Genomic DNA, 17,706 nt, shown 5'->3' on the forward strand with positions numbered 1-17,706 from the left:
TTGATCTGATCGACCACATCCTCTACTTTCTCTACAAAAAGCTTATCCCCCCAGTAAGCAACATCCGCCATTCGCTGCTGGATCTTATGATCCAGATTAGAGATGCGCAGCCATGAGAGTCTACGCATCACTATACCTTGAGCAGCTATTCGGGATGCCACATCAAAAGTGTCATAAGTACCCCTGGCCAGGAATTTTCGACACGCCTTCTACTGCCTGACCACCTGGTGAAAAGGTTCGGCGAGCTCCGGAGGAAGCGCTTCGACCAAAACAGACAGTTGCCTCACCAAGTTCCGCAAGTGGATGCTCGTGTAGAGCTGGTATGTCTGAATCTTGGCTGCGAGCATAGCAGCCTGATACATCTTTCTCCCAAAAGAATCCAAGGTCCTAGATTCTCTGCCTGGGAGCGCCAAGTCATAGTCCCTAGTACTCTTGGCTCTCCTGAGAGCAGAATCCACCACCATGGAAGCGTGAGGTAGTTGAGACTTTACCATTACCAGCTCTCCATAGACTCTGTACTGGGACTAAGCTTTTTTGGGGACCACTAGATTAGAGAGAGGCAACGGCCAGTTTCGCATAAGAACTTCCCTGAGTGTGTTATGGAAAGGAGCCGTTGCAACCTCTCTAGGTGGAGAAGGATAATCCAAGACCTCGAGCATCTCGGCTCTGGGCTCATCCACAACCTCCATAGGGAAGGGAATATCCTTAGACATTTCCCAAACAAAGGAGGAAAAAGAAAGACTCTCAGGTGGAGACATCCTTCTCTCAATGGGCAGAGTAGGATCAGAGGGGACCCCATAGGACTCTTCTTCAGAAAAGTATCTGGGATACAAAAGCTCTCTAAGAGCAGCCCGAACCCGAGCCTGTCTCTTCATTGAGGAACAACGGCCTCGAAGGGGATGTTGAGAAGTCGACCCCTGCCTGGACTGAGGCGATGCTTCCTCCGCCGACGTCGAAAGAAAGTCGACCCGGGTGGCAGCTGACGCCGATGTTGCAAGCAGCACCAAGGTCGGGGACTTCACCACAGGTGAAGGACCAGATGCCGCTTCAACAGACAGTGCAGAAGGCGCAAGCACCCCTGGCACAGAAGTAGACTGGCGCAGCAATCCCTCCAGAGGCTCTGGAAGAAGGGCCCTGATGCGCTCGTCGAGAGTCGCAATCGGAAAAGGCTGCGGGGCCGGTGGCAGAATCTGTAGGGGCTCGAGAGCCGGTACCAAGCTGCCTGAAGACCGATGCATTGGCACCTCCTGTATAGAGAGTGAGCGGTCCTCTCGGCGCCGATGCTTCTCGGGTGCCGAATCCCTTGGCTCCCCGGAGCTCTTGGTACCGGTCATGGAAGAGCGATGACTGTGCTTCTTAGCCTTTGCTTGACGCCCATCATCGAGACTCGGTACCGAAGAGGATGTGGAATCCTCATGCCTCCTCTGGGCTGGGTCCGACGAAGGGCAGTCCCGGGGGGTCTGCATAGCAGTAGGCCTTGAGATAGGTGGAGACCCACTTGATGCCTCGCTGCTCCCAGTGCGATGTGGTAGTTCGGCAGCCATTACTTGTGCTCTTGAAGTCGATGCTTCCCTCGACATAGACACCACCGACCTCAGTACCGATTAAGACGTCGAAGGGCCGGACCGATCCGGAAAACGTTTTTCTTGTTGAGCCTCCCGAGACACTTGGGTCCGTTTTTTCATCGAAGAACACAGCTTACAAGCAGCTGGTATATGATCGAGCCCAAGACACTGGAGACACCACGCGTGGGGGTCGGTACCGGAGATGGTCCAGTTGCACAGAGTATAACGCTTGAAGCCGCTGGGTATCCTTGATGACATGGACAGAAAAATGGCAGCTGTGAAATTAAAGGACTAAGGAAAATAAGGGAACTACTCTAGTCTTTTTTTTTTTTTTTTTATAGTTTTGTAGAAACAAACAAATAGAAAAAAGAAGCGGTAACGCAAAAAATTGTCTCCTGGGCCTAAAGAGGAACACAGAGAAAAACCGTGTCACCTCAAGACATGGAAAAAAGGAAACTGAGGATGACACGCTCGTGCCGCGGGTGGGAAGTCGCTCGTGCATGCGTGGTGCACTCTGTCTGCGCGCCGAAGTGTTCACGAAGGATTTTTATTTTGCTTGCAAAATTTTGCCAGTACCCTGGGCCGACGTGGACCCAATCATGAGAACAAGCAGCCTGCTCGTCCTCGGAGAAAGAGATTGTTGAAAAATACCATCGTGGTAGCCCAGACCAAATGTATTCTATGTAGTAACAAAAGTGGCAGAAGAGCAAACAACAGGTAGCATGGTTAAAAGGTAAAGTGAAAGAGGATATTACAGCAAAAAGAACATCCTTCAAAAAATGGAAATAAGGATCCCAATGAAGAAAATAAGAAGCAACATAAGCACTCTCAAACTAGATGCAAAGCGCTGATAAAGAACGCTAAAAGAGAAAATGAAGAAAAACCTGCTGTGGAGACAAAAACTCATAGTAACAACTTTTTCAGGTACATCAGAAGCAGAAAGCCTGTGAGGGAATCCATGGTACCATTAGATAATGAAGAAGCAAAAGGGGCACTCAGGGAGGATGAGGCCATAACGGAGAAATTGAATTAGTTCTTTGCATCAGTCTTTATGGAAGAAGATGTAAGAGATCTGCCTGTACAACAAATTGTTTAAGGGTAACAATACAGACGAACTGAAAGAAATCTCAGTGAACCTGGAAGACATATTGGGCCACATAGACAAGTTAAAGAGTGATAAATCACCTGGACTGGATGGTACACATCCAAGGGTACTAAAAGAACTCAAACATAAAATTGCTGATCTACTGTTAGTGACTTGTAACATGTTGTTAAAATCGTCCATAGTACGTGAAGATTGGAGGGTGGCCAATGTAACATTGATTTTTAAAAAGGGTTCCAGGGATGAGCCAGGAAATTACAGAGTGGTAAACCTGACTTCAGTGCCAGGCAAAATAGTGGAAACTATTGTAAAGAATAAAATTACACACAGAAACAAAAGGCCTATCCGGTCTGCCCATCCTCAGTAACCACTAACTCTTTCTTTCCTAAGGGATCCCAAATGCCTGTCCCACGCTTTCTTAAATTCTGACACAGTCCTCATCACCACAGCCTCCACTGGTAGGCCATTCCAAGATCCACCACCCTTTCCGTGAAAGAGTATTTTCTTAGACGTCTCATAAGTCTATTTCCTCTTAACTTCATTATATGCCCCCTCATTCCAGAGTTTTCCCTCATTTGAAAAAGGCTCACCCCCTGTATATTAACTCCACTGAGCTACTTAAACGCCTCTATCTTCTCTCTTCTTTCCCACCTCTCCTCTAGCGTATAAATGTTGAGGTTCCTAAGCCTGTTCCTACATGTTTTATGACCAAGACTGCTTACCAATTTTATAGCCACCCTCTGGACCAACTCCATCCTGTTTATATCCTTCTGTAGGTGTGGTCTCCAGAATTGCACACAATACTCTACTTGGGGCCTCACTAGAGACTTATTCAAGGGCACAATCACTTCTTTTTTCCTGCTGGTCAACCCTCTCCTTATCCAGCCAAGTATCCTTCTGGCTTTGACCATCGCCCTTTCTGTTTGGCCACTTAAGATCATCAGACACAATCACTCCCAAGTCTCGTATTTCTTCCGTACATAGAAGCAATTCACCCCCTATATTGTACTGTTCCCCCTGGATTCTTGTAACAAGTGTATGACCCTGCATTTCATAGCATTAAATCTTAGTTGCCAATTATCAGACCATTCTTCAAGATTTGCAAGATCCCTCCTCATGATATCCACCCATGGTTTAATGGGACAGAGTCAGCTTGGGTTTAGTCAAGGGAAGTCTTGCCCCACCAATTCACTTCATTTCTTTGAAGGAGTGAACAAACATGTGGATAAAGGTAAGCCGGTTGATGTACTGTACCTAGATTGTCAGAAAGCTTTTGAGAAAGTTCCTTATTAGACACTCCTGAAAAAATTAAAAAGTCATAGGATAGGAGGCAATGTCCTTCTGTGGATTAGGTACTGGTTATTGGACAGAACAGAAGGTAGGGTTAAATGGTTATTTTTCTCAATGGAGGAGGGTGAATAGTGGAGTGACACAATGATCTGTACTGGGACTGGTGCTATTTAACATGTTTATAAATGATCTGGAAATTGGAATGACAAGTGAGGTGATTAAATTTGCAGATGACACAAAACTATTCAAAGTTGTCAAAACATATGCAGACTGAAAAAAATTGAAGACGACCTTAAGAAACTGGAAGACTGCGCATCCAAATGGCAGATGAAATTTAATGTGGGCAAACGCAGTCATGCACATTGGGAATAATCTGAATCATAGTTAACTGATGCTTGAGTCCACTTTAGGACTCAGCACTCAAAAAAAAGATCTAGGTGTCACTGTAGAAAATACGCTGAAACATTCTGCCCAGTGTGTTTAGATGGCCAAAAAAGCAAACAGGCTATTCTTATGTCCATTTAGCCCTGTATCCTGATTCCAACAGAGGCCAATCCAGGTCACATGCATCTGGCATAAACCCAGTACTAATATTCCATACTACCAATCTCAGAGCAAGCAGTGGTTTCACTTTGTCTCTCTCAATAGCAGACTATGGACTTTTCTTCCAGGAACTTGTCCAAACCTTTTTTTAAACCCAAATATAACTGACGCTACCATATCCTCTAACAGCGAGTTTCAGAGCTTCGTTGAGTGAAAAACATTTCCTACTATTTGTTTTATTTTTTTTTGTATTATATTTTTTCAATTTACATCCATATTCAACTTTCAAGGTTAAACACTTGAAACAGAAAAGCATTACAGACTTCCAAAAAGAAAAATATTAAAGCATATAATACATTATAATATATAACATGACAATGAAGTTTTAACATTCAAGTCCACCAGTATTGGATCCAAGAAATCCAAATTTCAAGAGACATATAAAAGGAAATAAGGGTAGCTCATTTAAGTAATTATACCTAGAACAGGACAGAAAATTAATTTATTAAACTCCAGTTGAACTTTTAGAGGTAATGAATGATGTCAAATGTGAGGGGTCCGAGAAACCTATTTTGTCATATGTCTAATAATGCATTTACAAGGAAATCTACTATAATAAAACTCACCCTCAACGTTCTGAAGACAACGTTCTGAAGTCACTCAATCACTCCCTGAAGGGTTCGTGGATTCATGGTGGTGAAGCCACTCCACTGACCCATGCCCCGCCCACGCGTCAAACGTCAGAACGTTGTCTTCAGAACAGTAAACTAAAGGAAGGGAATGGGGATCACAACCAAGTGTTTCCCTACTCCTCCCTCTGCCTAGGAAACGCAGCCTACCAACCTCCCGACCCACCCGCGGAAAAAATCTGGAGGGAAACCACCTCCAAAGCTCCGGAGTCCAAATGACTCCGGACACCAGTGTTCGAGGTCCAACCCCCCCCCCCCCCCCCCCCCCAAGCTGCAGTTGAAAAGAAGCCCCGCCCACAGAATGCAGGAGGTGCAACACCCCCCCGCAACACCTCCCCCCCCAAAACATCCCCCCCCCGTCGCGTTGCTTTGCCGGCGGGGGACCCGAAACCCCGCCAGCAGAAGTCCTGTGTTCTCTGCTGAGTCTCACTCCAGCAATCTTCGGCGTTGCTAGCCTGTGCAGGCAGGGCTTCTGTGCGTCTGATGTCCTGCACGTCCAGGACGTCAGACGCACAGAACCCCGCCCTGCACAGGCTAGCAAGCAACGCCGAAGATCGCTGGAGTGAGACTCAGCAGACAACACAGGACTTCTGCTGGCGGGATTTTGGGTCACCCGCCAGCAAAACTATGCAACGGTGGGTGCGATGGCGACGGTGAGTGCATTGCAGTAGGTGGGATGGCGGCGCGGGGGGGGGGGGCATCGCGCTGAGGTGCTTCCTTCCTTCTTCTTCAAAGCAGGATCCCCCCCCCACACACAAAACTGAACTATACAACACACACAAACACACTCTCATCTGGCAGCCCTTCCTGAACCCCCACACACACGAACACACTTACTCACTCTCATTTGGCCACACTTCCTCAACGCCCCCCCCCCCAACACACACACTCACATCTGCCAGCGCTTCCTGAAACCCCTGCCCCCCCACACTCACTCATCTGGCAGTGGTTACTGACCCCCCCCCACACACACACTCATTTGGCCACACTTCCTCAACGCCCCCCTCCAACACACACACACTCTCTCATCTGGCAGCGCTTCCTGAAATCCCTGCCCTCCACACACACACTCACTCATCTGGCAACCCCCCCACCACACACACACACTCTCTCATATGGCAGTGCTTCCTGAACCCCCCCCCCCCCCCCACACACACACACACTCTCTCTCATCTGGCAGCGCTTCCTGAACCCCCCCCACACACACACACACTCATGTGGAAACGCTTGATAAAAGGCCCCCCCCCCCCACACACACACACACACTCATCTGGCAGCACCACACACCCCTCTTCTTCCAAGCTGAAACCCCCAACACACACACACCCCCACACACCCCTCCAACACACACACACACTCTCTCTCTCACTCTCATCTGGCAGCGCTTCCTGAACCCCCCTCCCCCCCCACACACACTCTCTCTTTCTCATCTGCCAGCGCTTCCTGAAACCCCGTACACACACACACACACAGACACCCACTCTCTCTCATCTGGCAGCGCTTCCTGAAACCCCTGCCCCCCCCCTCCACACACACTCACTAATCTGGCAGTCGTTCCTGAACCCCCCACACACACTTACTCACTCTCATTTGGCCCCGCTTCCTGAACCCTCCCCCTCCCCCCACACTCTCACTCTTCTGCCAGTGCTTCCTGAACCCTCGCCCCAAACACACAAACTCTCATCTGGCAATGCTTAATAAACCGCCCCCCCACACACACACACACTCACTCATCTGGCAGCACTTGCAGAACCCCCCCTCTTCTTCCAAGCTGAACCCCCCCAACATACCCACACAACACACACACCCTCTCTCTCATCTGGCAGCACTTCCTGAAACACCATACACACACACACACTCACTCACTCTCTCTCTCTCTCTCAACTGGCAGCACTTCCTGAACCCCCCCCCCCCCCCACACACACACACACACACATACACTCTCTCTCTCATCTGGCAGCGCTTCCTAAACCCCCTGCCCCCCCCCCCCACACTCACACACCCTGTCATCTGGCATCGCTTCCTGAACCCCCCCCCCCACACACACTCTCTCACTCACATCTGGTAGCGTTTCCTGAACCCCCCCCCCCGCACCCCTCTTCTTCCAAGCTGAACCCCCCCCAACACCCCCCCCCCACCCTCAACACACACACTCTCTCTCTCTCCCCCTCCTCCAGCACACCAATTGCTTGGGTGCGGTGGCGGGAATCTCAGACAACAGAGAGGGGGGGGGCCTGACACCAGAAAGAGAGAGGAAGGGAGGTATCTCTGTCACACACATACTCTCTCTCACACATACAATGTCTTTCTGACTCTCACTCTCACACACTCTGTCTCACACTGTATCACATTCACTCTCTATGTGTCACACAGTCACTCACACACTCGCTTGGTCTCATACACTCACTCTCACAGAGAATCTGTGTCTCACACACACACTCTCTCTCTCACACTGTGTCTCACATACGCACTTGCACACACTCTCATTCTCACACACACACTCTGACAGACATACTCACATCCAGACTCACTCTCTCTCTCACACACACACACACTCACACTTTCACTCTCTCTCTCACATACACTCTCCCAAACATACACACTCCGAGGAAAACCTGCTAGCGCCCGTTTCATTTGTGTCAGAAACGGGCCTTTTTTACTAGTCTTACATAAAATACTCCTCCTAATTGGAGAACAGCCGGTTTTAAAAGTAAAAATTGTTTTCGTCTTCTTTGAGTCTCTTTTGAAACATCAGGAAACATATTTATTTTTAATCCAAGAAATAGTTTATCCCTGTTTCTGAAGAACAATCTAAAAAGCCATGCTTTATCTGGTGTTAAAGCTAATGTAGCTATCAAAGTTGCAGGTTTAGCTTGTTCTGTTTCAGAAACTTCCAAAATTGCTGATATATCTAATGAATCACTTTGTTGCTGCTGAACCAGTTCTTTTTGTGGTACATAATAAACTTGATTAAAGGGTGGCAAATTTGCTTGAGGAATTTCCAAGATTTCTTGAAGGTATCTTTTCAGCATATCTATCAGTTTCACCATTTTAACCTTCGGGAAATTTATAAACCTTAGGTTATTATATCTCATATAATCATAAATTTCCATCTTTCTCCTCAAGTTTACAGTGTCATCATTACAGATTGTACATTTTCCATATCTGAAATCTTTTTATCTGTTTTGTCTCCCTTTTCAGTTAGTAGTTTTAAATCTACTTCATTCTTATGCATTCTTTGTTCAATCACTATTACTTTCTCAGATACAGTGTTTATTTGATTAGTAAGAGTTTGCACTGATTGAGATATTAAATCCCATAAAGAGTCAAGAGTTCCCTCTGCTAGTTTCTCCAAAAATTTAGAAGGAGTATCCCCAAACTGTCCCGGATTCCTCAGACTCTCCACTCGTCCCTGGCCCGCAATTTTCTCTACAGGATTGTTCGTCCCGGGGATTTCTAACTGCCCCACTGTCTCTCCCTCAAGTTGTCTCGAAGCTTCACTCGCGGGACTCTCTCCGCTCCTTGGCGGAGGCCCCATCAATCCTTCTCCTATTTGTTTTAAATGTATTTCCATGTAAGTTCATTGAGTGCCCCCTAGTCTTTCTACTTTTTGAAAAAGTAAAAAAAAAAAATCAATTCACTTACCTGTTCTACACCACTCAGGATTCTGTAGACTTCAGTCTCCCCCCCCCCCCCCCAAATATCTCTTTTTCCAAGCTCAAGAGCCCTAACCTCTCTAGCCTTTCCTCAAAAAGAGGAATTCCATCCCCTTTATCATTTTGGTCACTCTTCTTCGAACCTTTTCTAATTCCATTATGGAGCTCATTTTCAAAAGAGAAAACGGCCGAAAAGTGGCATAAATCTGCATTTGGACGTTTTTCTCACAAAAACATCCAAATTGGCATTTTCACAACCTATTTTTTGATGTTTTTCTACGAAGTCCGTCAGAAGTGCGTTGAAATCACAAGGGGTCGTGTCAGGGGCATCTTAAAGGCAGGTTCTGGGCGTTCCTAACACTTGGACGTTTTTCAGCCACAATGGAACAAAACAAAACCGACCAGGACTAAAACTAAGGCGTTTTGAGCTAGACCTGTTTTTATAACGAATAAGGCAAATGGAGAGAATTAGCGGTGGCTCCCCAATACCCCCCCCCCCCCAGTGGTCACACACACCCCTCCCACAAATGTGATTACAAATATGATTTATCAGCCTCTATGATTGCCTCAGATGTTAGAGCCTGGTCTATTACAGCAGCATGCAGGTCCCTGGAGTAGTGTAGTGGTCAGTGCAGTGCACCATGGAGTGGGGGACTCTGGTCCCTATCTCCCTCTACCTGTCACATTTGTGGTGGAAACTGTGAGCCCCCAAAAACTCACCAGAAACCCACTATACCCTCATATAGATGCCCCCTTCACTCATAAGGGCTATTGTGTACAGTTGTGGGCAGTGGGTTTTGGGGGGGTTCAGCAGACAAGATAAGGGAGCAGCGCGTGAGATGTGTACCTGGGAGCATGATTTTGAACTCCACTGCAGTGCCCCCTAGGATGCCCCATTTATCTCCTGGGATGTCTGGGAGACCAGTCTACTAAAAATGCTGGCCCTTCCTACATGCCAATGGCTTGATTTTCAACGTCTTTCACGTGGACTTTTTTTTTTTTTTTTTTTTAAGTCTTATATAATTTAAACGTCCAAAGCACAAAACCTTGGTTAGAAACGGTATTTTTCAAAACAAAAATAGACATTTTTCTTTTTGGAAAATGAACTTTTTTCTTATTCAGATTTTGGACTTAGACGACATATCGAAAATGCCCCTCTATATCTTTTTTGAGATATGGCGACCAGAAATGAATGTAATTCTAAAGGTGAGGTCACACCATGTAGCAATACATAGGCATTATAGTAGTCTTGGACTAATTTTCCATCCCTTTCCTAATAATTCCTAGCATCCTGTTTGCTTTTTTGGCTGTCGCCGCACACTGGGCAGAAGATTTTAGCATACAATGACACCTAGATCTTTTTCTAGGGTGCTGATCCTCAAGGTGGATCCCTAGCATCAGGTAACTATATTTGGATTATTCTTCCCAATGTACATTACTTTGCAATTGTCCACATTAAATTTCATCTGCCATTTGGATGCCCAATCTTCTAAATCCTAAGGTCTTCCTGCAATATTTCACAGTCCCCATATGTTCTAAAAACTTTGAATAGTTTTGTGTCATCTGCAAATGTAAATCACCTCACTTGCTGTTCCAATTTTCAGATCATGCATAAATATGTTAAATAGAACCAGTCCCAGTACTGATCCCTGAGGCACTCCACTATTCACACTCCTCCATTGAAAAAATGACCAATTAACCCTATCCTCTGTTTTCTATCCAATAACAATTGTCTCCTATCCCATGACAATTTAATTTTATCAGGAGTCACTTCACCTTTTTACCACTATGTCCATTTTCCCTGCATTCAGTTTTTTCTTGGTCAGAATTAAGCTGTCACTTTCTGTACCCCCTTCCATCCAGGTGATTAATTCGCCATATCAGATTAAGACAGCTGTTTTTCCGTCCTAACTTTATGTGGTTACTTAGCCAGTAAAGGGACTGAAAATCGCTGCTAAATGGTTAAGGGGTCCTTTTACTAAGGCGTGCTAATGATTAGCATGTGCTAAATGATAAGATGCCCATTATATTCTTATGGGTGTCCTATTTAGAGTACGCTAAATCTGTTAGGGCACCTTAGAAAAAGAACCCCTAAGTTTCTGCTCCACCCTAACTCCGCCTCTATACTGCCCATAAATGAGACAGATAGCCCTCCACAAGTGATTTAAATTGCCAAGAACTTCTTGTAAATGTTTAAACCAACATCGATCCCTTATATTACACTTCTGGATTATCATTTAGTGTTAGTTTGTGGGTTTGTTAATCTGATTTCTGATTACTTTTAGAATATTTTGCTTTTTTCAGTCTTAATTATTTAGTTAAGAACTTGCTGCTTGGGAAGATGTTCTTAATTTTGAAGATGAACTTGGTGCTTGGGAAGATGTTCTTAATTTTGATGATGAAGAAAAATATAAGAAATTATATAAGACTTTTGTCTTTAAAAATACAGCTTTTCTGTATAGAGAACCATTTCAGAAAGCCATTAAAAAGGTCTAACCTCCTGTACAACCAAGTCTACACAAAATGAGAGGCAGGTGATGAGCTAGTCAAGTAACTATGATTATATAGACAGATTATGATATATAATGTGCTTTACACACCTTCCAGCCAATTCTTTATCCAAGTACTTGGCTGCCAGCCTTGCTCCATAAACCTCAGCTTGGAGGACAGCAACATGGCGACGTAGTGCTTCATTTTCCGACCTCAATAACTTCACTTCTGCTTCTAGCTGAGCCTCTTTTACTTTTTCATTCTTGTTTGCTTCAAGCTCTTTTACCTGTCAAGGGAAACCAAGACATTACATTGCACTCAGTACCAGCCCTGGTAAGCCACATATATTAATGCAATATAAGAATGTGAGAATCTAGAAAACTTAGGTTAACATTTTAGTCTAAAAATGTATAAAACTGCCTTCTAGTGAAGTTGTTGAGAAAATTGTACTTCTCAGCTTTCCCACTGACCTCAGGAAAAGGCATAATTAGTAAGTGAAAAGGATTGTTTATAGAGATATGAGACACCCCAGGATAGAGGAAGGACAACAAACCTAGAATAAAAGGTGCTTATCTTTTGATAAGCACTGCTATTGATAATTGTTTTTCTCCTCCAGTTTACAAGCTGCATATAAAATGTTTAGGTTAAATAACAAGACATCAATATTGTTATAATTTCCATATTAATAGTTGAGAAAAATATTATGTATTAAACATGTTTTGCTTTCTTAAAACCATCTGTATCCTGTCACTCAAAGACCCATATCCTTTGCATTTTTGATGTCCATGAATAGAATTGATTCATTATCTCATCTGTGGTTTCAGAACTATAAAATGTAACTATTAGCATTAATAGATTGGGGAGATTTAGAAGAAGAAATATGTCTCTGCTAGTCTTCCACCTAGTTAACAAGATACCTTATGCAATTCTAAAATAAAAAGACCAGTTTCACTGACTATTTGTAGATTGTATATTACTTTTCAGAATTTACTTTCACAATTTGGTGCCCCTAAGTGAGGAAGGCTCTCTCTACTGTCTGAAAGACCAGCTGCACTGATATTTTACCTTGATCCTGTTACATAAGAAAAGGGTTCTCTCTCAGTGCAGTTGCTTCCTGACTTGTAGACATGCTTCTAAGAACTAAAGTGGAGGAGTGGCCTAGTGGTTAGGGTGGTGGACTTTGGTCCTGTTGAACTGAGGAACTGAGTTTGATTCCCGGCACAGGCAGCTCCTTGTGACTCTGGGCAAGTCACTTAACCCTCCATTGCCCCATGTAAGCCGCATTGAGCCTGCCATGAGTGGGAAAGTGCGGGATACAAATGTAACAAAAAAAAAAAAAAAGTTAATTACCACAGGAAATTTTTTTTTTGTTACATTTGTACCCCACGCTTTCCCACTCATGGCAGGCTCTATGTGGTAGGCAATGGAGGGTTAAGTGACTTGCCCAGAGTCACAAGGAGCTGCCTGTGCCGGGAATCGAACTCAGTTCCTCAGTTCCCCAGGACCAAAGTCCACCACCCTAACCACTATGCCACTCCTCCAGTTGAATCACTTTTTAGAGTTGCATAATGTTAAGGATTCCAAAGTATCTGTGTTTGCTAAATTCTGGGTAACTTTTTTTCTATGTTCCTGCCTGCACTCAGCAGCATATCCCTGAAATCATAGCGTTGTTTTTAATGACAGAATTGTTAGAAACTGGCATACTATTAACAGTTTTTACAGTGGTTTAAATATATGGGGGAAAGTAAGGAAATTGGTAAAATGCCTAAAGTATTGAAGTGTTGAAAGTGTTAGAGATTAAGACAAAAATAAAAAATTTATATTATATATCTAGCCCACACAGGGCTAATTTACTTTCAAGTATTAAGGATATTCATGGGAAACAGAAGTTATATGGGGAAATATTAAAATGCTTGTTACACGTTTAATGACTGGGTACATATGTGTAGAGTGGCTAATCAAGATTGCTTAGGGCACGGGAAATTTACGTTTGGGACTCTCGGTGCCTAGTGGGTCCAGGCTAATCTGCTTGGGAGCCAGATTATAGGTTCTGTGGGTCAGGATCTGACAGACTGAGCAGAGGAGGTTTTGTCTGGCTCTCAAAGTGGGAGAGAGAGAATCATACTGAAAACCCAAGATGTAGGGTCAGGAAAGCTTCCCCGGGGGAAGGAAACAGTTGCCCACAATTTTTGAGGCTCCACTCAGCAGATTACTTATAAGGAATCAGAAAAGTAAGTCCAGGACCCTACTTTCAGGGCCCGAGACTTACATAAGCACTAATTATGATGCTGAATTATGTAAATATTTGGATAAGTGGAATTGTTTCACTAGAAATAATCCCACTTTGTGTTTCTCACTAGAAAGATCCTTTAGCTACTTGTGTATTTGAAAGAAGAGAAAAAAAAAAAGATGCCATAAGATCAATCGAAATCATAATTTTGAAGATTTGGCATTGTGGCATTTCTTTATTATAATTTTTATCTGACAAATCACCCAAAACTTGATCTAATAATACATTGAAGGGACATATTTGTATCAGTAGCTAAATGCAGGATGCTTTTAATATTTGCATTAAGTGTTTAGAAAATTAAGGTATATATGAAAATTAAGGTATTCATCCCAGAGTACCGACACAACTGAAAAATGAACTTGCAGAGCTAATTGTTAGTAATATATAATTTATCCTTAAAATCGAGTGTGGTACCGGGAGACTGGAAGGTGGCCAATGTAATGCCGATTTTTTAAAAATGCTCCAGAGGAGATCCGGGAAATTAAACACTGGTGGGTCTGACGTCGGTACCGGACAAAATGGTAGAGACTATTATAAAGAACAAAATTACAGAGTATATTCAAAAGCATGGATTAATCAGACAAAGCCAACATGGATTTAGTGAAGGGAAATCTTGCCTCACCAATCTACTACATTTCTTTGAAGGGGTGAACAAACATGTGGATTAAGGTGAGCTGGTTGATATTGTGTATCTGGATTTTCAGAAGGTGTCTGACAAAGTACCTCATGAAAGACTCCAGAGAAAACTGGAGAGTCATGGGATAGGAGGTATTTTTTTTTTTTGTTACATTTGTACCCCGCACTTTCCCACTCATGGCAGGTACTGTTCTATTGTGGATTAAAAACTGGCTAAAAGATAGAAAACAGAAAGTACAGTTAAATGGTCAGTGTTCTCAATGGAGAAGGGTAGTTAATGGGGTTCCCCAGGGCTCTGTACTGGGACCACTGCTTTTTAACATATTTATTGATATCCTTTTAACTTTCACTGTTCAGCATTCATAGTTTAATGCCACCCACTGTGAACTTGCTCTGTTACCCAGCTGTGAAATTCCTGCCAGACAGTTCCCTACCTTTTTCCATACTAAATCATTCCCTACACTAGCTGTATGGGATCATGATTGCCGGCTGACTGTGGAAATTTAGATTCGAATTTCAGCAAAGTTTTGACTGGACTTATTACTAATATTGATTTAAATAAAAATTTACATACATTTTTTCTTAAATAAACTGCGCTTTTTTGACTCCACCAGAGGAGGGTTTGTTAGTAGTGGCATATTTGGTGTGTAATTAGTCAATAAGTTCAACTGCATTGTGTTTCTGAAGGTTTGTGGGTTTTTGTCTACTTAGCCTTCAGTGACACAGGAAGGAATTTTAATCTGTGAGTAATTTGGATTAATGCACACGTGTGTATAATTCAGGTCTGTAAAAAATGTAATTAGTGTTTAGTTAAAAGGAATCCTTGGTTTTTACTGTGTCACTGGAAAAGAACATTGAAAAATTATTGATAGACTTCTATATTAGAAATCTAATGAGGAAAGTTTATTTGCTTTTAATCTGGTGACAACTGTATTAATGTAAGAGTTTGAATTATCTGGACGGAAATTGGAATACACTCTACACAGGTCGCCAAGTCAGACCAAAATTGGACCTCTTTCCAACTGCTATCACAGAACGCAGTAAAATCACTCCTGTTGAAATGCTCCACTGTGTCCTGGACTACTGTCCCAACTCCCTAGTCCCTATAATCCCAACAAAAGTAATTCAGTGGCTGATGGTAAAACTCAACAGGCTTTTAGAGACAGACTCACACCCTCTAAATATAGGCAAAATTGTCCTTACCCCCTTACTGAAAGGCCCAGGTCTAGATATAACATTGATAGCAAACTACTGTCCGGTGGCCAGCATACCTCTCTTCACAAACATGTTGGAAACCTGTCAGCAGGCAATTTTCCACATACTTGGAATGATTCTCCATTCTACACAGATCACAATTTCATTCAGGACAGCACATAGTACTGAATCCTTATTGCTCACCCTAACCACATACGCTAGACATCACCTATGCAAGGGAAATCAGGTGATATTACTCTAGTTCAATATTTCAGAAGACTTCGATGCAGTCAATCATGCACTGATGCTCAAGCAGTTGGATCAAATTGGTATCTCAGGATTGAACCTCAAATGGGTCAGTGAATTCCTATCTAACAGAAGCTATTCGGTCAAACAAAATCACCAACTCTCCCACTACTGGTTCCCAGGTTGTGGGGTCCTGCAAGTTCCCCACTCTCCCCAATTCTATTTATCTTCTTTATGTCCTCCCTTGGCTCCACCTACTTTGGACTAGGTGAACTATTACTGTCTTATGCAAATGACATTCTGCTTCTATTACCAATATCCCCCCCCCCCCCCCCCATCACAATTTTACCCAGACAGTAACAGCTGGGATGGATGCCATCCAGAACTGGGCCCTAACAAATTAAAACTGAATGCACTGAAAACCAAGATTTTATAGTTCCAATAGTTTCCAATAATACATTCACAAACCAACACACATCATAGCACAAAAACAGTACATATCAGAATACTCTATGACAAATTCCTCAGCACATCAACAAAGTGTTCAGAAAAACGTGGCCACAAAAAGCCTAGTCTTCAATAATTTTTTAAACTGCATCACACTATCACAAAGGAGATGCTGTCCAGGATGAGCATTCCATAACAAAATTCCTGCCAATACAAAAGCAGTAGCTCGTGTGTCAGCATAATGTAAACGCACAACCTCATATGTTGACAATTGCACAGCAGCCTCTGATCTTAATACCCATCTTGGCTGATAGATAGTTAAAACTTGCTTCAGATAATACAGATCACCACCATACAACGTCTGATATACAATCAGCAATACCTTAAATTGTATTCTTTGCAGCACCAGTAACCAGTGCAATTGCTTAAGCACTGGAGATATATATGAGAAAACTAATATTCCTACTAGGACTCAAGCAACTGCATTCTGGATTACCTGAAATGCCTTCACGCTTGATGTAGACATTCAATTTCAGTTTGTTGGTCAGGGCCCAAGTACTAATAACATTCATGCCGGCTGTTACCAACTGAATAGGGTCTTTATTTGTAGAGGTTAATGGTAGGAGAAGTAGGATGTCATCAGTGTATGATAGAAGCTCGTTGAGTCTTGGATGTACTGAGCCAAGGGATGAAAAAGAAATTAAACAAGATGGGAGAGAGTGGAGAACCCTGAAGGACCCCCCCAGTCAGGTGACCAGTAGTCAGAAAGTTGGTTACTTTGTTAACAGAATAGCTTCGGTTTGAAAGGAACTCGCTGAACCATTTGAGGACCATACCTACTATTCCTATCTGATCTAGTTGTTCAAGAAGCAGTGCGTGTTCAACCACTTCAAACGCCACCGAGATATTGAATTGGAGAAATATTACTTGATCTCCTTTGCACAGATGATATTTGACATATGTTGTTAGAACTAGTAGCAATGTTTCCGTGCTGAAGCCCAATTGTGACCAATGTAGAATAGATAATCTTTCCAGATGTAATGATAATTGTTTGCTAATGCAGGTTTCTAATATTTTGGTAAAAAGTGGTTCAGAACTAGTAAAAGATATTACTAACACAGGGAAGATAAGGCATTCCGATAACAAGGTTGCAATAAAAACCATATTAGACTTGATGTCTTTAAATACAGAGCAGACAGATTTTCAAGACTGAAAATTATCACTGTCAGTTGCTGAGCAAATTGTAAATAGGAACAAACATTGTTTGAAATGTATGTATGCAAATGCCAGTAGCCTACGAAATAAGATGGGAGAGTTAGACATAAGGTAAAATTAGTCCTTAACATAATTTTCTTTCCATTAGTCCCAACAGATCAATCCAGAGGCTTGTGGGTTATGTCCCTCTACCCTAGTCTCTGCATTGATCTGTGGGACGCTATGGAATAGGCATCTGAGACTTGGAAGGAAGATAACCAATGAGATACTGTCATACCAGGGTACAAATTATATCGTAGTGATAGGGTGGATCAACTTGGTGCAGGGGTAGCATTCCATATTA

General features: G+C 43.2%; 1 protein-coding gene across 2 annotated transcripts in view; it reads right to left on the reverse strand.

The window, feature by feature from the left end:
• Positions 1-17,706, reverse strand: part of GOPC (golgi associated PDZ and coiled-coil motif containing) — a 147,639-nt gene that overhangs the window by 85,530 nt on the left and 44,403 nt on the right. For both annotated transcript variants that reach the window (XM_030198546.1, XM_030198545.1), the window contains one exon: positions 11,446-11,621. In XM_030198546.1, coding sequence (XP_030054406.1) covers positions 11,446-11,621 — 176 coding nt within the window. The remainder of the gene's footprint in view (positions 1-11,445; positions 11,622-17,706) is intronic.

Source organism: Microcaecilia unicolor, chromosome 3 (genome assembly GCF_901765095.1).
Source record: "Microcaecilia unicolor chromosome 3, aMicUni1.1, whole genome shotgun sequence".
Classification (NCBI taxonomy): Eukaryota; Metazoa; Chordata; class Amphibia; order Gymnophiona; family Siphonopidae; genus Microcaecilia; species Microcaecilia unicolor.